Source organism: Delphinus delphis, chromosome 1, assembly GCF_949987515.2.
Source record: "Delphinus delphis chromosome 1, mDelDel1.2, whole genome shotgun sequence".
Classification (NCBI taxonomy): domain Eukaryota; kingdom Metazoa; phylum Chordata; class Mammalia; order Artiodactyla; family Delphinidae; genus Delphinus; species Delphinus delphis.
Genome location: NC_082683.1, coordinates 102,032,642 through 102,058,012, shown reverse-complemented (window position 1 = coordinate 102,058,012; position 25,371 = coordinate 102,032,642). Strand labels below are relative to the sequence as shown.

Here is a 25,371-nt window from a genome sequence, read left to right as displayed (position 1 = left end):
ACCTATTAGCCAAACCTGCAAACTCTGGACAGTGAGTTAGGGTTTGCAGAGTCAAATGAGTGACAGATACTAGGCTTCCCCAGGAAAAGCCGCCTTTGAGTTAAGGAACTGTGCCTGGCACTGGACAGGCTCTGTGAGCAGGGGCATCCTCAGTCCTAGGGCAGATGAGCTCAGTCGCAGGTGCCCAGTCTAGAGAACTATGGGTTCTTGGCAGACGGCAAAAGATTTATTTTCACTTGGAAAGGAATCTAAAAAAAAAATCCCCAGTCTCACCCTAGGTCATGGCTCATCCTAGATTTGAAAGTCACCCAACACTTGAAGTCTCAGAAGGCAGACACCACCCCTCCAGATACTTTAAATCTGCCGGCTCACCAATCTGTCCGTAGGCCATGCTGATCAACCGCTCGTTCACGAGTTTGTCCGTCTGGGGGTTTCTGGGCTGTCTCTTCATGATGTCGCTCTCAGCCTGCTCGTAAGCCAGGGAGATGGCAGGAACCTGGGGAGGAGGGGCGAGAAGGGATTTAAAATGATCAGAAACCAGCAAGCTGATGTTGTGAACCTTTTGTTTTAAAATTCTTGCCCTCCCTTTAAAAAATGTTTTTCATGGGCTTCCCTGGTGGCGCAGTGGTTGAGAGTCTGCCTGCCGATGCGGGGGACACGGGTTCGTGCCCCGGTCCGGGAGGATCCCACATGCCGCGGAGCGGCTAGGCCCGTGAGCCACGGCCGCTGAGCCTGCGCGTCTGGAGCCTGTGCTCCGCAACGGGAGAGACCACAACAGGGAGAGGCCCGCGTACCGCAAAAAAAAAAAAAAAAAAATTTTTTCATAACATGAGATATTACGAGTCCCACTTTCAAAAACAAAAAAAGGGGCAAAATTATACAAAAGGGAAGATTTCTATCTGATAAATAGATGTCGTCAGCCGTCTTGAGGAATGATAACACTCAGTCTTTGATGCTGAGGCTGCCACACGTTGGAAATGTCACTACCGAGAATTTCTTTTCCTTACAGTGGCCACGGGGACCCAGAGAGCACAGCGGTGCATGCTAATGCCACACCTTAACACTATGATGTGTGGAAGCCGTGACAGTCACTCACCATGTCTGTTCCCAAGTCGATGCAGAGGATGGTGACAGTCCCCAGGGGTAGTGGAATGTTGGCAATAATAAATATCAGGAAGGGGGTGATCTCTGGAATGTTACTGGTGAGGGTGTAGGCAATGGATTTCTTCAAGTTATCAAAAATCAGACGACCTACGAAAGCAAAAGACTGTTTTTACTGTAGAGCTTAACGGGAGGGACCAGATCCTGCACACACCCCTTAAGCGCACAGACACGGACACGGCTCGGCAGCATCCGGGTGAGGTTTTGGTGGTCGCTTTACATGCAGCACGCTCACCTTCCTCTACTCCAGTCACAATTGAGGCAAAGTTGTCATCCAGGAGAATCATGTCGGCAGCTTGCTTGGACACATCTGAGCCAGCAATCCCCATGGCAACCCCGATGTCAGCCTTCTTCAAAGCCGGAGAGTCATTGACACCGTCGCCAGTTACAGCCACAATGGCGCCCTGCCGGAAAAAGGAGGGATGCGGGTTAGGAATCGTGTAGTCTAGCGATGGGTGTAAGGGAGGTGCAGCCTCCAGTCGCCTCTCAAGACAGACACTGCTCCTTTCCCACTGAGGCTCTACAGAGATGCAGAACCGTCTCAGCCAGGAATGCACACAGCCAGAGTCCAGGAGTGACAGCAGATGTGTCCCTCACCTTGTTCACAAGGGCTACTCCAAGTCATGACTTGGGTGAGTGGCGCTTTGGAAAGCCCCCCCACCCCCACCCCCAGGTCTTTCCCAGGTATGGGATGCGAGTCTCCTGGACGTTCACATCTCCAGTGTACACATTAGGACCCTGCTCTGCTACTCCAGGCGAGCGCCGAAGCTCCGGCCGTGGGCCACAGCGAAGACCTGCACAGTGGAGTCCGTGTCTCGGCTGAGCCGTGAGCCAGTCACCACCCTTCTCTCTACGCCTGGAGTGTCTCACTGGCACGTGTATACCGAGACCGAGAGAAACTGGCTCATGTTTCCACCACTGTTGCTTTGTTTTTTGTTTTTACTGGAACTGCCTTCACCGAGGTCAGTGGCGCCTGAAAGAGCCCGGCCCCGGCTGTGCGCTGACCTGTCTCTGGCAGCCTTCCACAATGATGAGCTTCTGCTGCGGAGAGGTCCTGGCAAACACGATCTCCGTGTGGTACTTCAGAATGTCATCCAGCTGCTCGGAAGTCATGTCCTTCAGATCACTCCCATGTACCACGCAGGCCTTGGCATCCCTACCATTAGGACCGAGAGACAAGTCACCTGTCACTTCACCAGCACGGTGCTCATCCCCAAGAAAGAACGTTGCCACACTACGCAGAACACTTTGTAAACACCACGAAGCCAGAGGGAACTGTCCCCATTGTGTATTATCTGTGCAGTGTTTTACAGGTTACAAAGCATTTTCATATATATTATCTCATTCAAGACTCACAATAATCACTGGGCAGGCCTGCCTCCCATCTTCCTTTCCCCATCTTTATAAGACGCATTGAAATAACATAACTAAGTTTTAGGCGGTGACAGAGCTGACGGAAAACCAAACCCAAAGTAGGGTTTGGCTGGGGGTGAGTGGGGGCGGCCCTAAACCTGAACAAAACATTAAAAACAAAGTTGTCTCAAGTTATCTATTCTACTTTATTACCAAAATCTCCCTTTCTGGCCTGAGCTACCTGGACAATTGTGCCTTGCCCATTTTATTTTGTTAGTGTGGCCCTGAAAATGACAAGGTGCTAGGTGCAGGGCCGTGTGCGCGGTGGTTAACAGTGTGAACGCAGAAGCTAGACTGCCGGGTGTACTGCGTGACTCGGCCTCGGCCTCCCTGCTCCGCAAGGTGGGAGTATCACCCACCTTCGCGGGTACCGCAGCAAGTGCTTAGAACGGCAGGCACCATCTAAGCGTTGCTTATGGTGACCGCTCTTATTGAAAACCCTCCCTAGGAACAAGGCTGTTTTCTGGCACTGGAGGGGCGTCCCTCACCCAGAGCAAGCCTAGAAGAAAACTGTGTAGAACCAAGCTGAAGATGCCCAACTTCCAGCACCTGCACGTTCAAGGCAACAGGGGTCTGACCTTCCTGCCTTACCTGGGGTTCACCTGGCTCACTGGAATGTTGAGGCGGGCAGCGATGTCTTCTACAGTCTCGTTTCCTTCCGAGATTATGCCCACACCTTTGGCAATGGCTTTGGCTGTGATTGGATGGTCTCCGGTGACCATGATGACCTGTGACAAGGAAGAGGACGATTTATTGAACGCAGCTGCCTAGCAAATGACCTTGAGAAGTCTTACGAGTACGCAAGAATAAATGTCAAGGATGATTCGGCTTGTAATATCAAAGGGAAAGAAAGGCAAATATAAAACCGATAAACACGAACTAGCCCGAAATATAGACGTGAGTTCACAGAAGACACAAAGCAATACCCAGCTTTTATCTTGGCGCACAATCACACAGAGTAAACAGTATCTTTGTCCTTTTACACCATCACAGAAAAATACTCAAATTTACTGAAACCAACAACAACAAAAAAAACGATAAAAATCTGATGCTGGTGAGTAAAGGGTCAGCATTCTGAAACTGGCCCAATTTGGAGGGAAAGCAGTAAGTAACAAGAATTCAAATCAGTCACTGCTCTTTCTGACCCCAGATTATATTTAGAATACAGTCGAGGTGGTAGGAGGATAATTTTTACAAAGCTTTTCAGGGCAGTAGTACTCATGAGAATGAGAAGGCGGAGAATCAAACAGCCAGCAACAAGACAGACCACACGAACTACACTGAACCACGCTGTATCAGCGCACCTGAACAATACTCTGCAACTTAAGACCAACACAGAGTACACCAAACATTCCTTCCAAAACCAGTTAACTGAAAACACACAACACATGCCATTCACTGCATGAAGTGTATTAATTTAGAACAAGGCAAATATTTCAAAATAACACTCTATGACATAAATCACAGCAAGATCCTTTTTGACCCACCTCTTAAAGAAATGGAAATAAAAACAAAAATAAACAAATGGGACCTAATAAAACTTAAAAAGCTTTTGCACAGCAAAGGAAATCGTAAGCAAGACGAAAAGACAACTCTCAGAATGGGAGAAAATATTTGCAAACGAAGCAACTGACAGAGGATTAATCTCCAAAATATACAGGCAGCTCATGCAGCTCGATATCAAAAAAACAAACAACCCGATCCAAAAATGGGCAGAAGACCTAAATAGACATTTCTCCAAAGAAGACATACAGACTGCCAACAAACACATGAAAGGATGAGCAACATCACTAATCATTAGAGACATGCAAATCAAAACTACAATGAGGTATCACCTCACACCGGTCAGAATGGCCATCATCAAAAAGTCTACAAACAATAAATGCTGGAGAGGGTGTGGAGAAAAGCGGAACCCTCTTGCACTGCTGGTGGGAATGTAAATTGATACAGCCACTATGGAGAACAGTGTGGAGGTTCCTTAAAAAACTACAAACAGAACTACCATACGACCCAGCAATCCCATTACTGGGCATATACCCTGAGAAAACCATAATTCAAAAAGAGTCATGTACCACAGTGTTCACTGCAGCTCTATTTACAATAGCCGGGACATGGAAGCAACCTAAGTGTCCATCGACAGATGAATGGATAAAGAAGATGTGGCACATATACACAATGGAATATTACTCAGCCATGAAAAGAAATGAAATTGAGTTATTTGTAGTGAGGTGGATGGACCTAGAGGCTAACACATATATATGGAATCTAAAAAAAAAAAAAAATGGTTATGAAGAACCTAGGGGCAGGACAGGAATAAAGATGCAGACGTACAGAATGGACTTGAGGACACGGGGAGGGGGAAGGGTACGCTGGGATGAAGTGAGAGAGTGGCATGGACATATATACACTACCAAATGTAAAATAGATAGCTAGTGGGAAGCAGCCGCATAGCACAGGGAGATCAGCTCCGTGCTTTGTGACCACCTAGAGGGGTGGGATAGGGAGGGTGGGAGGGAGATGCAAGAGGGAGGGGATATGGAGATATATGTATATGTATAGCTGATTCACTTTGTTATACAGCAAAAACTAACACAACACTGTTAAGCAATTACACTCCAATAAAGATGTTAAAGGAAAAAAAAAGTGCCTATGTAACTTTGTTGAATATGTTAAACCATACTACTTTTAAATTTATTTTATTAAAAAAAAAAAAAAACTTACCAAGTCTTCTGCTCTTTTTAATTTGCTACATTACATTTCCCTTAAAAAGCTAAATTTTTTTTTTTAATCCCTCTTCTGCAGTTTACACCAACATTTTAATACCACTTGGTCTTCTCTGGTGGTAACTAAAAAGCTTTGGAGATGAGAAATTGATACTCCAGGTGAGAAACACCAGCTGCCACATGGACCCCACAAGGCAACGTCACTAAGTAGGGTGCCCCGAGCTGCTGAGAGGTGATGCCAAAAAGGGGGGCGGGGCATTACCTTAATTCCAGCACTTCGACATTTGCCCACGGCATCAGGGACGGCAGCCCGTGGTGGGTCGATCATGGAGATGAGCCCCACGAAGCAGAGATTATCAACAGGGAAATTCACATCATCGGTGTCAAACTGGAAGCCTTCGGGAAACTGTTCATCTGGCAGGGAAAGGTGGCAGAAACCTGCAGGAGGGCAGGGAGCCTGTGAGGACTTCTAGTGGCAGAGGCAGCAGCAGGACAGCGGCTTATTATTCACTTAGTTTGGAAGGTTTTTTAAAGTCTACTTTTATAACCAAGTGAGTTTTAACGATCGTTTATGAATGACACAGAATGCCTAGAAGAAAAACTGTGCAAAAGACAGACTCCATCACTAAGCCTCAGAGGAAGAGGCTTTGTTCAATGTAGAGCAGACTGACTCTGGCACCAGGGTTTCCGGCTCCTAGACCTGCCCACTCAGTTACTGAGACGTGGCACGTCATGTCATTATTTGTCTCCACTTCGGTCTCTGGGAAAAATCAAGGCCACATCTCTGCTCACTGTTCATCTAACCAAAGTATACCGCTGAGCACCCACGTGGGCCATCGTGCCAGCTTCTTTGAGGATAAATGCAGATCAGACACGTTCTGCCCAAGGGGTTTATATCTAGTATTACTGTTCACACAAGAATCATGATATTCAGGATATTTCTTTCGATGTTGTGTGAAGGTTACAGTGTACTTTAAAGTGGTATCAAGTGGAGTTCATATAAGAGAGGCTGCTTCTACTCTGGGGTGGGAGGTGCAGAAACAAAAACCACTTAAGAGCGACCCTTCAGTTGGATAGAGACTTAAGACACCTCAAGTTAGATGAGAGCAGGTAAGAACATGAGTAAGGGACCAGTGCTAAGTTACCCAAACTAAGAACAGAAGAATTACATCAATATGAATTTTTATCTGTCAACCTACAAGATTATAAATGCCACTTTCTCAATGACACAGTGGGTGAATGTACTTCTAATCCGAGGTGGCTGACAGAGCAGGAAGGACAGGTGGCATCCTGGGCCCCGAGTTTACCGTTCATCTAATTTATGCGCTGGCGGCACAAGTGCCCGTGTAAATTCACAGCCATTCCGTGGCAGTCAGGAAGTGGCTTTATTCTAGATGCCCTAGGGAATTCCTTTTCATTTTGTTAAGTTTACAGATCACGGGCACAGCAACAAAAGCCAGATCATAAAACTCTTTTCCCCTCTTTTTTTGAGCAAACAGAACTGACCAGCACGAGACCAAAGGTCAAAGTCCGAGTCAGAAGCAAACCAGCAGCATTTTGCTGCCCAGTGTCTCCAGCGCTTATTGTTTTCAAAACAATAGGGGGCAAGTAAAGGGAAGTTAACGAGAAACAGAGGTTAACCCAGTAACTTGCAATCGTCTCCCAGACTTGTTTGCGGCCCTGTTGCCAGGCTATCTGCATACCCAGGACGCGCTCTCCAAGACCACCCAGCTCCAGGTAGGCGTTCTGAAAGGCGTCCTTCAGCTCCTCGTCCAGGGGCTGCTCCTTGCCGTGGATGAGGATGGAGCTGCAGCGGTCCAGGATCCTTTCCGGGGCACCTTTCATCACCAGCAGGTGCCGGGGCTCAGCTGTGTTGGGGTTCTTGTGGATGGACAACTGTGAAGGATGGTGGAGATGCAAACGATGGACGGCTGGGCCGGACAGCCCAGGGAGGGAATTTTTTTCTTTTTTTGGCCGCGTCGCGCAGCTTGTGGGATCTTAGTTCCCCGACCAGGGATGGAACCCAGGCCCCTGTTAGTGAAAGGGTGGAGTCCTAACCACTGGACCACCAGGTAAGTCCCTAGTAGTTGTTTTCAAAAATATCCAAGATGCCCTATTTCTGAACTTTGAAGTGCCTCGCACCTTGTAACACACTTTGAATGCTACAGAAGAAACAAACGTGGCGAGGTGCTCATACATCCCTGACACGTGTTCATGTACACGGTTTTTCCGAAGAAAATTCAGAAAAGGGACTGGCACACGTGTGTGCACCTGCAGCCCCACCCAGCCCCTCTCCAAACGCCCACACCCACTCCAAGCGACAAGTGAGAATTCAAAAGGGCCCGGACGACGTATTAGAAGAGGCTTCGTTTATCCTACTAATACTCAAATAGATTAGGATTTTCTATACGGAGGAGTCAGGGTAAGATGTAAAGTTAAAGCATTCATAAAGGCTGTGACTCATTCGTTTCTAGAAAGCAGTTCAGCGTGGAAAATTCCAAAAGGGATGATGGATCTTTTTCCAGCGTATGTCCTTCTCGTCTGTCCCCTCGGGCCCCCCACAAGCTCCCCAGACCCTCAGACCTGGTACTTGTTGGTGGAGTTGAAGGGTATCTCAACGATCTTGGTGTATCTCTCTCTCATCTCCTTCACAGAACCGCAGCACAGCTCAATGCACTTCAGGAGCGCGGACTCGGACGCATCGCCTGCAACAGCCCGCTGTGAACAGAGACGCCTCTGTTAGTCACCCTGAAAGCGCTCTACCCAGGCATCCCTGAAAGCCAGAGAAGACTCAGAATGTCTTCCCACCCGTCAGGAGGAGAGGGGAGCTGGCAAGGAGGAGCACAGTTGTGGCGAGTGACCACGGCGTCATAGCCCCTAAACTCCAACCTCCTCCTTGCCAGCCTCCTGGCCTCCCACCCCACCCAGAGGCCCCCCCCAAACCGGCGCAAGAAGGTGTCACCTACGCTTGGGAGAAGCACAACACACTCTTCCAGCCTACTCCGGCCTTTTTTTTACCTTCCCTGGGCCTGCTGAGAAGTCTCAAAGCCAACCATTCCCAACCACCTATTTCTAGTTATGAATCTGAAAATACAGAGTGAGAATGTAAATATTTACGGTACCCTTCACTGCCCTGCAATTTAAAAAAGAAAACGCCTTGGGTTCTCAGGACGGCGGGCAAGCTGTCTGTGTCAAGGGCAAAACAGGACTTCACATTCTAAACTAATTCAATTGTGCAGGATTGTCTGGGCCTGAACGATACGAACTGAAAGCTATTATTAGCTCCAACGGTAATGTAATCAGCCACCATTTTAGTTAATGCGTACATGTTCGGTAACACATATATTTTGTGAGATACACTGTAACACTTACGTTTTGACACACTAAAAACATTTTCGGCTACAGCAAACTTTTACACAGATAAACATTTTAGAACTCTGGCATGCCAGGCCGCACGTGCAAATAGCAAGTTTATGCTCATTTACAAATATAGTAGCCCTGTTTAACGAGAAATCTGGTGAAGTTTGGTAAGAAGCATGAAATAAGTGGGATCACTTTAATAAAGGCCAGTTACTAAAGCAGAATAGGGCTGCATGCCTTTTTTTTTTTTTTTTTTTTTTTTGATAATGCCACTAATGGCATTATCCCCCTGAAATAACTTAGAAATAACATCTCATGCTACCTTTCTGGAGCTTTGAAATGAGCAAGACTGGATATTTATGAGTCCCCGTGCTCAAAGACTAGAAAATTTCCACTTTGAGGTAAGAAAAACGATGAAGCTGGCATCTCAAGTTTTATCCCAAGATCAACAACATCCTCCTCAAAACAACATCAATTCAATGCCAAGAGAATCTCCTTTAAAGAATAAAGGAATCCTATCTTCACAACAGAAGCCATCTCGGTTCCGTCGGAGCCACATTCTCTTCGACAACCCAGTTTCGACCCAGAACCACCACAGGCAGCTTTGGGGAGAGGGAGCCGCCCAGAGGGCCCCATGCAGCTCCTCTTGTCCGCAAGGACCTTGTGCAGCTCGTGACCTTTCTGGGACCAAGTCTTTACTGGGCCACACAGAAAAATCTCTCAGTCATTTCAAATTTCATGCAAATTCCACCGGGTACGCTTAGCTTATTTCTGCAACATTAGTAGCCAGCTAAGAACAAATAAGATAAGAGAAATAACTGAGCTATTTTAAGAAAATAAATGGCTTAAGGGATTGACTGGAATCTGCTGTATCCTAATATGCAAATGCAATTCTTAAGTCACAAAAGTAGCCCTCACTGTCTGCTAGGTTAGGTGATCATCACATAAACTCAAAAGAGGAGTAAAGCTGGATTTTACTAATTAGGTTTTTCACCAGTAAAGATTGCCTCCCACCTCCTCCAACTCCTCTTTGGTCAGTTTTTACTGTATATTCCACTTTTACTGACCTATATTGACCGCAGGGTACTCAAAGTGTTTGGGGTCTACAGGCAACACAACTCAAGTTACACATAGCAAAGCAGCCCATGGACCATTCCAAGTGTCCCAATTACTCTACAGCCCCCAAAGGTCACGTGCTCTTCAAACAGAACCCTCAGGTGGTGGTTCTTGGGTGGCATCTGCACACCTCAAAGGCAACCTTAACAGAACTGCTGAGCCGACCTTCAGGATAGGCAGGTTCTCCTGGTTAGCCTGGAACACGGCCCTGTTACAAAGCCCTGCAATTCTGGACAGAGCGAGCCAGGTGGCCGAGGTCTTGTCGAATGAGACACCTGGTGGAAGCAAAAAGAGGAAAATAATGCACTGGCTTTGTACTAAGGGCCCACAGAAACGTGAGGTGACACGTCTCATTTCCCAATGAACAAAACTAGTCAGGTTTTAGGCATTTTCCAACCATGTTTGTACTGACATGCAAACAAAACCCCAAAAGACAAAAAACCTAAACCATCTAAAACCCTGACTCTTTACCAAATGATAAAAAGCAAGCAAGCAGGTAGGCTCAGGTGTGGGCCGGGCCCTGGTCTTACCACTCTGATTCTCCGTCGTGTCGGCCTCGTGGATCTGATTGTCGAACCACATGTGGGCCACCGTCATCCGGTTCTGGGTCAGGGTTCCGGTTTTGTCTGAGCAGATGGTGGACGTGGACCCCAAGGTCTCCACAGCCTCCAGGTTCTTCACTAAGCAGTTCTTCCTGGCCATGCGCTTGGCGGTCAGGGTCAGGCACACCTAAAGCGTTGGGGCCAGATTATTTCTAACTTGACCAGGCGGCCGTTCCATACTAACTCTGGTGACCCCCTAACATGGGAGAAATTTGCCTAAAACTAAATCTCTCCAAGCTTCCTCTGAAGTTGGAGGAAATAATAATGGTAACGTGTACGTGGGGCTTCCCCCACCCCTCTCCAAAAAGCAGACTATTAAGAAAAGTGAAAATATCCAGGATGTACCAGTCTGTTTTCCCTACTTACCCCCAAGTTCTTCTCCTTTCTGTGCTACACTGTTCTGGATCATGTGATAAAATTCAAGGGGAAAAAAAAGTATGCTTCTGGGTTACTATCTTCCGTATAAAAACATGCTGAGGTCTTTTCACTGTCTAACCCTACCAGGTGGCTCTGAAGAAAACCCACATACAAACACATGCAAAAAAAACCTAAGTCGGCAGCCCCCGCAGTCCCTGAGGAAAGCGTAGCGGATGACTCTCACACTCAGGCAGGCCGTCAGAGCGAGCAAGCATCGCCTTCCCCAAGCCTCTTACCGTGACGGTGGCCAGCAAACCTTCTGGCACATTGGCTACAATGATGCCGATGAGGAAGATGACGGCCTCAAGCCAGGTGTACTCAAGGATCAGAGAAAGGATGAAGAACGACACGCCCAGGAACACGGCCACACCCGTGATGATGTGGATAAAATGTTCAATTTCCGCGGCAATGGGAGTCTGGCCCCCTTCCAGCCCAGAAGCGAGCGTGGCGATTCTGCCCATCACGGTGCGATCCCCCGTGTACACGACAATGCCACGTGCAGTACCTTAAAAGGAGGAGGAGGGGGAATTGTACTAAATTTTACCAATGAAGCCGCAGAATCTGCACAATTACCTGGCAGGGTTTAAAAAAAAGAGACAGAAACACACATGTTTTTAAGGGCCGGCTCCTTGGTGGTACACGCCATCTGTTCTAAACTATAGGGACTGTAGCAAAGGGATTTCTCTCCATTAGCAGGACAGCGGCTCCGAACCCCATGCTAGCTTAGCACTGCCAACAGAAGAGGCACGCAGAGGTGGAGGGAAGAGGGAAAAAACAGCCCCGAGGCCTCCTGGGTCTTCCTGCCAGCAAGTCAACTGCTTCTGCTCTGTGCCTAACTGAAGTGGTCAGAAATGGGGCCAATAAGACAAAAAGAGAAATCGTGGCCGTGGGTTTATTTTGGTGGTGGTTGTTAATGCCCAAAATAAATGCCATGCCGTGCTGAAGAGTGCTTGAAAACGGTCTACCTTCAACGCAGTTGGTTGAAAAAAAGGCAATGTTCCGTGTCTCCAGGGGGTTTTCATTGGTGAAGTCCGGAGACCTGGTCTGCGGTTCTGATTCTCCAGTGAGTGAGGAGTTATCCACCTGCCCGTGAGAAAAGTAAGACGCGTCATGTGAGCAACACGAGCCTCATCCCGGGCTGCTGGCCCACTCAACTCACTCTGTCCGGAACTGTGGAGACTCTGTTTAAACCTACCTTGCAGCCGTTCGCAGAGATGATTCTGAGATCAGCAGGGATTCGATCCCCTCCTTTCACTTCCACCAGATCCCCAACGACAACTTCTTCTGCATTTATGCTCATTTTTTCACCATTTCGAATCACGAGGGCTTGCTTTTGGAAGGAGAATACAGTTTACACCATTCCATCAGATAAAAACCAATACCAGCAAGAAGGTAGTGTCAAAATTACAAAATGATCTGTAATCCTAATTATCTGAATGTACAGCAAAGATATCAGTCTGTTTACTTATACAAGTTACAGAAGCTTGCTCGAGTTATCTATGAGGCAGTCCGCACGTTGCCATCGTGCTGTGTACATTCAGAGGGAAGACACGCACTTTTTGGGGTATAAGAAAAACAGATCTGGTTTTGGGTGTGGGGAGAAGGCATCCCCCTCTCTCTGATGGAGCCACTGAATATTTGGAAAACCTTAACTTCACACCAGCTCACATTCTTGGGGCTGTCAAGTCACCTGATGGGGAAGGACAAAGCGGCAGGTACCTGAGGAACCATGTTTTTGAAGGACTCCATGATCTTTGAGCTTTTAGCTTCTTGATAATAGGAGAAACACCCAGTTATGATGACGACGGCAGACAGCACCACACCAAGATACAGCTGGGACAGAACAAACAAGTTAGGATGCATGGCTCTTGGTAAAGAATTGGGAACATTCAGTTAATTTTCGACTGAGTAAAAACCAGACTTTTAACAGAGATCAAGGCTTCAGAAATACAGAACTCATGTCTTCATGTTTATCTTCCGCGAGACGGTGTACAAGAGTGTCAGAAATGGAGTCACACTGACGCTTGGTCACTAGCTTGACAGACTTTGGGAAATATTCTCCATGAATCAGTTTCTCCTGCTTTATTAAAGAAAGATATTTTCAAAACAACTTGTGACTTCTGAAGAACGGCTACCAAACATTTCTGGACGTGTGTAATGTTCCAATATTAAAAGCTGTGCTCTTCCGCTCAGTGGCAGCAAGACCTGAGCCAGGGCCCGAGCAGAGCTGCTTGTTCACAGAAACAACATGCAGGGCAGAGGCCCAGCTTGGAAGAACATCTACACACAGGGCAGGAGATGGGAGAGAGAACTTGAAACGAAGAAGGAAGAACGGATGGGCCTTGAAGGCAATCGTTGCTGATGCTACTTTTCCCCAGTGTTTAAAACCATCAAGTAACCAGTGGTAACTGAAAATAAGTAGGTGGCAAAGACAGAGGATACTTTATGCATACCTAATAATCCAAATTAGAAACGACGGCACTCACATTATCATTTTGAGGTTCCTCTTCTGTAGCAGCTTGGATGCCATAGGCCAAGAAACAAAGAATTGCTCCAATCCACAGCAACATTGAGAACCCCCCAAACAGCTGCCGACAGAACTTGATCCACTCGGGGGTTGTGGGAGGAGGAGTGAGGGCGTTGGGACCGTCTCGGGCCAGGATCTCAGCAGCTCGGGCAGTTGTTAAGCCCTGAGAAATAGAGGAACATAAATAAGACAAACTGCTTCAGGACTTACAAGCTAATATAGCCACCTGACAGCTGGGAAGCTGCAATAAAAGAGTTGAGGAGAAAACTAAATGTCCCAGGGCAATGTAGAAGCTGGAAAATTCTGATGATTCCCCGCCTAACCCCCGCCCACGTCTGCAACGGTTCAGGCAGACAACAGCCCAAGTTTCCTGAGGAACCTACAACACCCAAACTAAAATTCTTTTAAAATTGATCCACGGACAGACTGGAATCCGGTCTCTTCCGAGTTTTAGATAAGGGATTCATGCCAAACTGCATTTTTACCAAAAAGATATCAATCTTAACTAATCGATTCAGTTTTGCAAATTAAGAGCTTAAGAGTTTCCTATGTATTGAATCTGTCAGGGACGGCGGGGCGGGGTGGGGGATCACTCTATTAATATCAAAGGAGGAAAAAAAAATATCTGTCAGAATCCAACCTGTTATTGGGTTAACTTGCCAAGCTTCAGTATAGAACTTTATTCTTTGGACGGCAATTAAAATACTTGTCTGGGGCTTCCCTGGTGGCGCAGCGGTTGAGTCCGCCTGCCGATGCAGGGGACGCGGGTTTGTGGCCCGGTCCGGGAAGATCCCACATGCCGCGGAGCGGCTGGGCCCGTGAGCCATGGCCGCTGAGCCTGCGCGTCTGGAGCCTGTGCTCCGCAACGGGAGAGGCCACAACAGCGAGAGGCCCGCGTACCGAAAAAAAAGAACTTGTCTGGCAGGGAAGGGTTCACACATGTGCGTATTTGAGCTAACCCCCCGGACACCTGTCAGTTGAAAAGTATTCACTGGAAGAAGCATCCACTGTACTGAGGCCCTGCTGTTTTCTAATGGGCCTTAAAACCAAGATGCAATGACAGCAGACAAGAGACATGAGGCTCCCGGCCATGAGGGGAAAATGTGATTACTTTCATCATAGGATACCAACTCATAAAAAAGACATAAAACACATTTTTGCCTGAAGTGTGTACATATATTTTGTTTTCATGTTATTTTTAATATTGGAGTTAACTAGGGAGTATAGGGAAAGGGATAAAGAACATGAAATGGTTCAAGGAAAACAAGGACTTATTTAGGACCCTCCCCTGCCTCAAGTTCGTGATGTGGTCCCTGGACGGAATAACCACCACCACCACCAGCCATCTGAGCTGTCTCTACTTGTCGAGCACTGAGTCAATCCAGTGCTTCCAATTAATTGCTTAATTCTCACCACAACCCATTTTACAAGTAAGAAAACAGACCCTAAGTAACTTAGGGTCCCAAAGAACATACTTCATAGGAATCTAATGAAAACTCCAGTGAGATGACCCGTGTGATGTGCGCAGAGAGGAACTGCCTGCTGGGTCTTAGAGTCAGGCCTCCTCTCAGAGCTTAAGGCCCCCAGACTTCTCAGAACTTCTTGATAATTTATTGAAACAATAGCTACATATTAGCTGGCGCTCTAGTCATTCCTCAGACTTTCTAGTGATTGTCTAGAAAATAACAAACTCCACCCCTGCGCCTGACTGTTTACTTTTATATTGTCTGTGGCAAAGTTAATATCAAAATCCCCTCGATAACAAGGATACACAATACATACTTTATTTAAAGGTTTCTTTGAGCTGTTCAAAAAACAAGTTTCAAATAAATGATAGAATAAACCAAAGGCTCTGACAAACAGCAATGAGCTAGCTGATAAAAGTGCAACAATCTGAATCGTTCAAGATTCAACTAGTTGAAATAACTCAATTTCACAAATGTAGAAGAGTAAAGAGAAGATGTGTAATCACAAGGTCAGGGGATGAGCATGGCTTTGGAGCTTTTCAGTTTCAAATCCTGGGACTCCCACCTAGTGGCTGTCACCTGCTATAAGATGGGGAAAGTAACATGCACTTCCAAAAAGTTTCAGGGGAAACAAAATAGTAAACAGCATATAAGAGCCCCGGTCCTGGGACTTCCCTGGTGGTCCAGTGGTTAAGACTTGGTCTTCCAATGCAGGGGGTATGGGTTTGAGCTCTGGTCAGAGAGCTAAGATCCTACATGCCTCGCAGCCAAAAAACCAAAACGTAAAACAGAAGCAATGTTGTAACAACAACAAAAAAGGGGCCCAAGCTTTGTGCACGTCATGTAGCAGACACTCAGATGGTGGCTGTCCTTGTTCTCCTTGAGTCCCTAAGGTTAGGCCTGTGATACTGGCGAAAACGGGACAGGCAAAAGCAGGATTCTATACAACCAATTAGAACATACTCGGCTCAAGTCCGTTCCGTATTTGCGATGAAGCTCATCAAGGCTAAGTTTATGGTCATCCTAAGAGAAAACAGAAGGAAAAGAATTAATCACTGTACCATTAAAACAAACAAACAAAAAGATTTTAAAACGCATCAATATCATCACTCCTCACTATCATTAGGCTCAGAAGACAAGTTTTTCTTCAGTGCACAAGTTAGTACACTTCCACCATTGCTGCCCAATGGCTTGGCAACCATACAGCTGCCTACTGAATAGTCTTCACTGGAGAATGGCCCAAGCTGTGTGATGGCAGCCCGACTGTCTGCCACCTGTCGTCAGAGAAACCCAACAGTCTTAGAGACCTACGAGACCTCATCTACCTTCTCTGATGACAAGGCAGATTATAGACAGGTCGCATCTGTGGACGCCTCCACGGCCTGCAGAGGTTGGAAGTTCTCCGTGTTCAGTATGATGCAGAAACACAAAAGCAAAGGCCCACGATAATATCATCCACAGTTCCTCTGTGGACCTTTGGTTATGCCGGAGTGTTGAGTAACTTGTCCAACCCTCTAACGGCTTTTATAATGAAATTTTTCCATAGCAACGTCTACAATTCAGTAAAATCTGTACAACTGCTGTAATCTCTTTACTCTGAAAATGAAGCAAGTCTCTGACTGAAGGATGACTCGGGGGAGGGGTACCATAACACTCAAAGGAGGTAAGACACAATTAATTTTTAAGACGAACAAAGAGCAGCCTTCCTCCTAGTACTTTACCATGGAAACTTCCTTCTTCAGCTCATCCATATCCCTCTCTTTCTTGGCCTTCTTTTTGTCGCCATGCTCTGAAACAGCTGCGGGTTCATATTTATCACGTCCAACCTACAGAGGAATGTGGGAAACGTGTGGTTGTGAATTCAGAACAGCATTTCGAAACTCAAGATTGTGGAGAAAGGATCTTCAGCAGTTTTAGGAGAGACATCATTTTGAAGAGTCACTGGGCTAATATCCATGGAAATACATGTTCTAAGGCTGCATACTCAACAGCAGTCTAGGATTAATACTGCCATCATTAGCTCAGGTCAGGCCATCTGCACCCTAGGGCATTAAGACCAATGGGAAAGTCCTGTCAGGCCTCAGAGTGGCCCTGCCAGTTGCTTCCATTTGGGGTAAATGGGGGGAGAGGGTTGTGCTGTCATTTCCATGCCATGGCCCTCCATCTTCCCCACTGAAAGAATGAAACTATCTTCACATCACTAACTTAGAGTACAGTATAGTACTTATGCACTTGGATTCTGAATCAGACAGGTTCATACCCTGGGCTCCACCACTTAATAGCTGTGTGTCCTTGGGCAAGTCACTCATTCTGAAATTCTTCTGTTCTCTTCCCTAGAATGGAGCTAATGGCGCCTACCTCCTTAGAGGTTTGAGAGGATTAACTGATACACACACCTAAATGCGAATGACTTTTATTATGACGTTTAAATTCTTATCTTTGCAAAGAAGTCATTTCGGATCAACTTTAAATATCTTTAGGGTTTGCCTTAAGAGCACTGACCTTTTCATCTTATTAAAAAAAGTCAGCCCAAGGATCCTTCAAATTCTTCAAGTGAAAGACAGAAAAAGGGAGTCCCCACCCCAATCTGCAGCCCGAGAATAAAGCCCCCAAATGCAAGTCCCTGGAAATATTTTGACACAACCAGGATGTAGGAAAAGCATGTGCATTATCTCACAGTTCGCAGGATCCACCTACGCCTCTTGAAAACTGGAACAATTTTTAGAGAAAACGTTGATTCCACAGTTTAAATTTAGATTGTTCCACTCCCCCACCTCCTGTTGAAAACGCCTGAGCTCAGCTACACAAAGCCTGAACTTGGTGCTCCCAAGGCTAGTAGTCCCTGGAGAGAAGGCGCCCCTCACTCCAGAGGCCCCCAGCCCACAAACTGATAATATCACCTAAGAAGGGCAAAGAAAGGCAGTTATAGTAGCAATTTTCTTACAATGGATGCTATGCGGTGCTGTCTGTATTCATTTGTGGCTCTCCCTTAATCATTTCTGATTTTCAGGAGTGCCTCACCAGCTACTAAAGCAACAAGTAGAAACACTGTCTAGATTAAAATTGTACTGTGCTGAATATAAAATAAATTTAAAAAAATCAAAGCATATAGGTGTCTTTCAGTCATAGCTGATATGGTTGCAAATAAATACAATATTCACTTGAATTTGAAAATACCTTCTTAAGACTCTAAAGAGATCCTGGCCCCAGGTTAGTTAGTGTTGCCAAAACACAGAGACATGTACAGTATTCACGTTGCTCAACTTGTGTGGTCACATTTACAGTGTTCCCTGCCCATTAACTCTTTCAGAGTGTTCTTTAGTTTCTGTATCTTATCTGTTAAGAATGAAGCAAGTCTAAAGATAGTCAACATTCTCCACATTCTCTCCACTACACAGCAACCACACGTTGCTGAGAGCCTCTCTGGGAGAGCTCTGGGGCCAGAGTTAAAATGAAACATCATCACACACACTGGAAGCAAACAGACAAACAAAACAAAGGACGGGGCTCCCACCAGAGAGGAACTAAAGTGGGACTTCCTTCATATATTTAATAAGGAAGCACGTCAAAGACATTGACTAGGGATCTCTAAAAGACTCACATGGCCCGTTTGTATTGATTTCTTAAATCCAGTTCACAAATTCTCATTGAGCAAGCTGAGTATCATTAAAACATATCTAACTTCAAGATATGAAAATCAGAGTTAAAAGCCCTCTGCCTCACCATCTGTAGGCTTTGGTTATTCTCCGACTTTCAATATTTTCCACTCCAAAAGAGGGGGAGAGAATTATTGGAGCAGCTAGACCTTGGACATGTTCCAGAGTTTTATCCCCATTTACAAAACAGATCTCCTGCCTGAAGCTTCTCAGTTATCAGTGGTTAAGGTAGCTGGAAATCAAGATTCCCTAATAACCCTCCCCATTCTTCATCCCTTCACGGCATATAAAGGGTGGTGGTTTAAAACAGGATATCTGTGAAAGAGACAGGGGAAGTGCTAACAAGCGATATTTCTTCTCCTTCAAGTTTTAATTGTTTCACTAGGCAATGTCCAGAAGACCAGGCAGCTTATGCAATTCAGTGCTTCCCTATAAGTAAAACAATACTACTAGCTTATCTTGATGGGAACCAAATATTACTCGAGTCCCTACCAATCTCAAATACTAGTTTCAAAGCAGAAAAAAATCTTGTGTGTGTGTGTTTGGGGTGGGGTGCAGTGGTGCAGGGTAGGACAGGGAACAACCTAAAATTGGGTAGACAGCATTTACTTTATTATTTCTTTTAAAAGCATTTGGGAAAAACAAAGGTCATGAAAAGGGGAATGATAATATGGTCTCCCGCATCTACTGCGATGACCTGCCCACTCCTCTGGGCACTGGGCACACAATTCCCACTGTTTCCATTAGGAAATGCAGGTCAGTTCTCCTTCCTCCACGGAAGACAGGCAGTGACCGGGCTCCCTGCAACAGCACCCTTGGGCACCGCTGTGCGGTCTCTGAGAAAGGGTAAGGGTACACAATGGAGGCTCAAGGCCACTGTCATACCACCCCCCCAAAAGGGCCACTTGTGAACATTTGTTTATCCCTTTCTAATTTAGGAAGTGGGAGGTCACAACAAGGGCAGGGGCTTGCCCAGTGTGACACAGCCTAAAATAAAGTGTCATTACTTCACCCTGTGCTTCCTGGGGATTTCATCCTCTCAACGGTTCACTATGAGTTTTGCCACCAGTTGATCTGGGTAGAGGGCAAGGGTGCTCAGGAGATGGAGTGAGAAAATTCTTCACAGGAGGAACCAAGGTTGAAACCTGGAGCAAGGTGCGCTTGTTTATTATTATTATTTGTTTTAGTTGTTTCAAACTAGTTTCTTTAGGGGTTCCATTTTCACTCCTCAATGGATTTTATGCATTTCTCAGATGCTTCTTCACTCATTAGTTCATCTAGTTCTGAAGGGTTACTGAGTGTCACCTTGATCAGCCAACCATCTTCATAACAAGATCTGTTGACAAGCCCTGGATTTTCTGCAAAAGCTTCATTAATTTCAGTTACTTCTCCTGATAGAGGAGAAGAGAGTTCACTAGCAGCTTTTTCACTTTGCAAAGCACCAAACTCCTCATTTGTTCAATTCTGCCCCAGCTTCAGGGAGACTACAGTCAGTAAACATCTCCCAAAAGCTTCCTGTGCAAAATTGCTGATTCCCACCATTCTAACACTATTTTCTGTTGTCATCCATTCACGTCTGTCTGTGAATTTACGCACAGAGTGGGGCTGGTGTGCAACGCTGGGAAGGTGCCCACCCTCAGCCACCAGGGCTGAGGCCCCAACGTTCACTTTTTTAAAAACACAGACCAAATCCTTACAATGAGCAAGGCCTGCTAGGGCTGGAGATGCTCCTTCCTCTTCTTCAGTAATTAACAATTTAAAGGGGGTGGCGTGGGAAGCGGATATGACAGGTGCAGAGAAACATCCCAAAAATTTTTACAAAGGCGCACAAAGAAGGTGCAATGAGTTTAGGAGACAAGTTTCCATCCTGGACGTGAGTCACCTGACGTCTTCGTCAGCTGAAGCTGCCCCGAGGCCTTCGGACCCATCTCAACCGGCCCCCATCAGGCCTTAGAGGCTTTCTCAACTGTGCCCTGTGATGTCTGGCCACGGCTCCCACCACATCAGCACAATGCCCTGTGGCCAGCCGGGAGGTCAGAGGTCTTCAGACTTCCGAAACTGCTGCTGATAAAGTCTGGAGGGTACCTGGAAGCAGAGATGTCCACACCCTTTGGACAGGACTATGGATGGTACTTTTAAGTCAGTCCCAAGTCACTCTAGCTCTGCCATGTGCCAGCTACACGACCCTGAACAGTCAGCCTCAGGTTCCTCGTTGCCTAAAATGGGAATAACACTCGGTGTAACTACTAAAGACTCTAGAGAGGCATCTCTGATAGATGAATCAAGGGGCTGCCGTCAAAGCCAAAGACAAAACACCTAAAAACAGCACTGTTTCCAAAACCGACAAAGCTTTGGACTATCAAGAGGGGCCAGAGGAGGGTAAAAGTAATTGCCCCAATGCAGCGCATTTCAAAGCTGGCCAAGAGGGTTGTAGAAAGGATACCTCTGAACCCAATTTGGCAAATTCCACCTTAGCAGGAAGTTGAAGGGATGGTCTCCGATCCTCACTGGTTACCTAGAGGCACTGCCTAGTCTGGGCTACATCTTTCCTTTATGTAAAAAGGGGGGCGCGGGTAGGCTTTCCAGTCTCCCCGGGATGATATATGATTAATCATTATCAAATACAAACGTGTATGTGAAGGTACTCTGCAAGGCACTACACAAAGGTTATTATAACTTGGTTTTAATGAACATGTAAATCACTGCCACTCGTCACTTACTATGAAAAGTCTTTATGAATTAAAAAAAAAACACCTCATTTGGGGCATTTTTTATTTCATCGTCAGTTGAAACTTATAAAGATATAAGACATGACCAATCGCAGTTCCTCACACCTCCGATGGCTCCTAAATGATTAAGTAGTTTAGTTTATGCACAAGGATTTTCCATCCAGGGAGCTGAGGGTGGAGACGGCTGGGGCTGAAAGAGGGTGGCACTGCAGGGCTCTGCAGCCCAGAGCAGCGTTTAGGGCAGAGAAGGAAGAGGACGTGATCCGAGGGACACCTGGCCTTCACAGTCCTTCTCTCACTCACCTAAACCTGCTGCGAGGTGGGGAATATCAAGTAGCCAGGCCAAAGCAGTGGGTCTCTTTGTGAGCCCAGCTCAGTCCCTCCAAACTTGGGCTGCAGCCCATCAGCCAGCAGGGGGCAAAGAAAACAGCTCCAGTTCTAGCCAGCGGGTTCCCTCAGCCCAAAATGAACAAGACTTAACCTTCCTCCCCAATCTGCCTGCATGTGAAATTTCAACGAGACTGCCAGTCCACCCTACCTGCAATAGTTAGTATACATCCATGATCATTCAAAACGATTCTATGGGACTTCCCTGGTGGCTCAGTGGTTGAGAGTCCGCCTGCCGATGCAGGGGACACGGGTTCGTGCCCCGGTCCGGGAGGATCCCACGCGCTGAGGAGCGGCTGGGCCCGTGAGCCATGGCCGCTGAGCCTGCGCGTCTGGAGCCTGTGCTCCGCAACGGGAGAGGCCACAACAGTGAGAGGCCCGCATACCAAAAAAAAAAAAAAAAAACATTCTAAACATCTAAATAATCAATATACTTTAGATTTATGACCTCTTTAAAAATGTGCTTTTTCAGTTAACTAAAATTAAAAAAACTTGTTTTTTCAATGGGGTTTTCTACCTCTACATTAGGTACCTGGGTAATGAAGAGTTAAAATGTTCTGCCTGTTTCCACCCATTTGCTGCCCTCCTCATGCCTTTTTTCATTTTGTCAGGCCACTCTTTAGCTGATGCTACTCAAAAGAAGTTGTTGGTTTGAGAGACCCTGGCTTAATAACCAGCACAAGCATTAAAAGGGGACTGAATCAATTTCCAGTAAGTCCTGATCACTCCTCAACTGGTACCTTGAAGCCTAGGGTGGGAAGTAAAACAGCTGCTGGGCTGAAGAGGACAAAGGCAGTGACAGGCCCTAGAGAAATAGGGAAATAGAACTCTCAAGAAATAACTTGAGAGTTCTGCGTATCACGCAATGTTAGGGAGTGAGTGAGTGTTCAGGCTGGGAGACCACCGGCTGCTCACGAATCAGGAACGTCTGGTGGGTCACTAGAGAAATGCCACCTGAGTTGAAACCAATAAAACCAACATGGCACCTTAGCAAGCATCTAAGCATCATGTGGAGGATAAAGGAAGAACACCAGAAGATAACACCCCAAGTGCGTGAGGCCCTGCCCTCACCACGATGACAAACCGGCAGGATAAACCAAGCACTAAGTGTCAACGATCCACAAAACCGTAACACGCTGATCATCAGGCCCCCAAACAATCCAGGTCCCAAAGACAAAAACACAAGCCATCAAGGGTCAACTTTTCAGATCACCAACCAAAAACGTCTACCAGCCGTTACTGGACAGGGTTGGAATAAAACCAGGTACAGAGATAATTAATGCTCAGATATAATCCACTGTAAAGTCACAAAGGAACTAAGGAATGGGGCCCACTGGCCAAAATCCCCTTGGCTCAGGATCCAAATGAAACCAGAGAGAAAAACTGCAGGGTGGGTTGGGGGGTAGAGTGGGGTGCTTCTATTCTCACTGACAGAATCTGCTATCTGAAACATTAGTCAAATAAATGTGAAGAACTGCTTGTGGATTCCTGACGACAGATTTAAACACAACTAAGGAGGTGACTCATAGGCAAAGAACAGTCTCTCTGTGACTACAGCCAAAGAACACACTTCCTCTCACACACATTCGATTCATAGCAACGTGAGAAAGTTCAGACCTGACTTGGTTATGGCTCCTTTTCCAAAAATATATAAACGAAGGAGAGTTTTAAAAAAAGTAGTGGATTTTAAAATTCTCTGTCCTTCACATTATCACTTACTGGACACGTAATTTCAGCGGAATCCAAAATTGGACAGCTCTGGCAGGGATGGGGAAACATTCTGCCCTGTGCTTTGCTGGCCAAAAGCAGCAACTCTGATTACTGTGAGCCCATCTGATCTGACACTCGTGTTTCTTCTTCTGGCCTGCTGGCTGGCAGAGCGCCCTGGGCGTCTAGAAGAAGGTACCACAGCACAAATGTTCACCCTCCTGTCCCTCACAGAGGGCTGAAAAGCCCATTTCATTTCACAAGACTTTGACCAAGACTCTAAAAATGCCTTTTACTTGGAAAGTGAAAGTAAACGAGAACTCGAAGATGCCGTTAATAGCATCCCAGCAGTGTCCAATGACACTTCCCCTCAGCTTCCCTTTGGAGGGTAATTCATAGTATTCAATATTTCCCATTCTTTTCAATCTTCAGTAGTTTTTTTTCAGCTGAAAGAAAAATCATTTTCTAGTTTTGAAAAGACTTAAGACTGACGAACAGCAAAAACCCATAGTTTATAAAGATTAGATCTCTCAACGCCAAATGCTTTAAAATCCCAACAACAGCTGCCGCTCACACTTCCCCTGTACCCTCTCTAAACGGAACACAGGTGACTTTCACTTGGGTGAGTACTCTACCTAAGAGCCAGATGAGAAACTGACACTTCAGGGCTTTAAAAAACTTTGTTTTAAATAAAGAAACTAATTTTACTTACTTTTCCATACAAAATCCTTCGAAAACTATTTTCCTTAAAGCCTCTTTCACTCTTAAGTTTGGATATGCTATGTGAAAGAACATAGCCTGGACTTCGCTGGTGGCGCAGGAGTTAAGAATCCGCCTGGGGACACGGGTTCAAGCCCTGGTCCGGGAAGATCCCACATGCCACGGAGCAACTAAGCCCCATGCACCACAACAACTGAGCCTGTGCTCTATAGAGCCCGCGAGCCACAACTACTGAGCCTGTGCGCCACAACTACTGAAGCCCGCATGCCTAGAGCCCGTGCTCCACAAGAGAAGCCACTGCAGTGAGAAGCCCACGCACTGCAACAAAGAGTAGCCCCCACTCGCCGCAACTAGAGAAAGCCTGCGCGCAGCAACGAAGACCCAATGCAACCTCCCAAAAAAAGGAACATAGCCTGACTGAACAGAAAGTCACTTATCTGTTCATTTGTTGCTAAAATAATCAGAAAACAATGCTTTAGAAGGGTTCTGGGATGGAGAATGGATGGGTACCCAGTCTATTGGGCTTTATAATGTTGAATTCACTTTTTTTTTTTTTTGCGGTACGCGGGCCTCTCACTGTTGTGGCCTCTCCCGTGCTCCGGACGCGCAGGCTCAGCGGCCATGGCTCATGGGCCCAGCTGCTCCGCGGCATGTGGGATCTTCCCGGACCGGGACGCGAACCCGTGTCCCCTGCATCGGCAGGCAGACTCTGAACCACTGAGCCACCAGGGAAGCCCGAATTCACTTTTTTTAAGTGCAATTTAGGAATAACACTTCCAGGGGTCTGGATATTTTAAGTTTTATTCCTCCCCTAAATAAACATTTTACTGGATTTTAAAAAATTCCTCGCCCCCTTTTGGGGACGGGGGTTGTCAGGCTTAGCCTACTCTCAATCTCCTCAGACTTATGATGCAGACCTCCCCCTTTCCTACCCTCCCACCCAAAGGCGAGTCACCAGAGTGTTACAAACTTCCTGGCAGAGAAGACTACAAATTAACAAACAGTAAGTTACCCGAAGAGAATACACCCTCAGAGCAGGGTACAGAAAGGCGAGGGGGGTGGGGGCTGTTTGTCACTTATACACTGAACACTTGACAGGGGCAAACGGTGTGATGCATCCCCAACCTTCTTCTCTGTCCCTAGGGCTAGTTAACCAGTTCCTCCCGTAACCACTCCACTTGCTCGGGCCAGGCCTGGGCAACCTTCCACTCTGAGGACTCTGCCGTGCGATGTTTTCAGTCTAAAGTACTAGCTTTATAGCAGCCAGAGGGAATTTAGTCACACTTTCAAGCTGAGCTCCCAAAGGGCAGCTGATAGTGCTACCGTACAACCAGGATTTCTGCTGACATCTGTATCCCTTGTGCAACCTTCACCTGCACCTTTTCCC

The 25,371-nt window shown here is 46.5% G+C and overlaps 1 protein-coding gene across 1 annotated transcript in view; it reads right to left on the bottom strand.

The window, feature by feature from the left end:
* ATP1A1 (ATPase Na+/K+ transporting subunit alpha 1) overlaps positions 1 to 25,371 on the bottom strand; it is a 32,873-nt gene that overhangs the window by 4,436 nt on the left and 3,066 nt on the right. The window contains exons 2-18 of the mRNA XM_060027764.2: positions 16,507 to 16,611; positions 15,749 to 15,808; positions 13,279 to 13,482; positions 12,512 to 12,625; positions 11,988 to 12,122; positions 11,758 to 11,875; positions 11,029 to 11,297; positions 10,304 to 10,502; positions 9,939 to 10,048; positions 7,881 to 8,015; positions 7,001 to 7,193; positions 5,560 to 5,735; positions 3,166 to 3,302; positions 2,167 to 2,317; positions 1,397 to 1,565; positions 1,097 to 1,251; positions 373 to 496 (exon numbers count right to left, since the gene is read on the bottom strand). Coding sequence (XP_059883747.1) covers positions 373 to 496; positions 1,097 to 1,251; positions 1,397 to 1,565; positions 2,167 to 2,317; positions 3,166 to 3,302; positions 5,560 to 5,735; positions 7,001 to 7,193; positions 7,881 to 8,015; positions 9,939 to 10,048; positions 10,304 to 10,502; positions 11,029 to 11,297; positions 11,758 to 11,875; positions 11,988 to 12,122; positions 12,512 to 12,625; positions 13,279 to 13,482; positions 15,749 to 15,808; positions 16,507 to 16,611 — 2,554 coding nt within the window. The remainder of the gene's footprint in view (positions 1 to 372; positions 497 to 1,096; positions 1,252 to 1,396; positions 1,566 to 2,166; positions 2,318 to 3,165; positions 3,303 to 5,559; positions 5,736 to 7,000; positions 7,194 to 7,880; positions 8,016 to 9,938; positions 10,049 to 10,303; positions 10,503 to 11,028; positions 11,298 to 11,757; positions 11,876 to 11,987; positions 12,123 to 12,511; positions 12,626 to 13,278; positions 13,483 to 15,748; positions 15,809 to 16,506; positions 16,612 to 25,371) is intronic.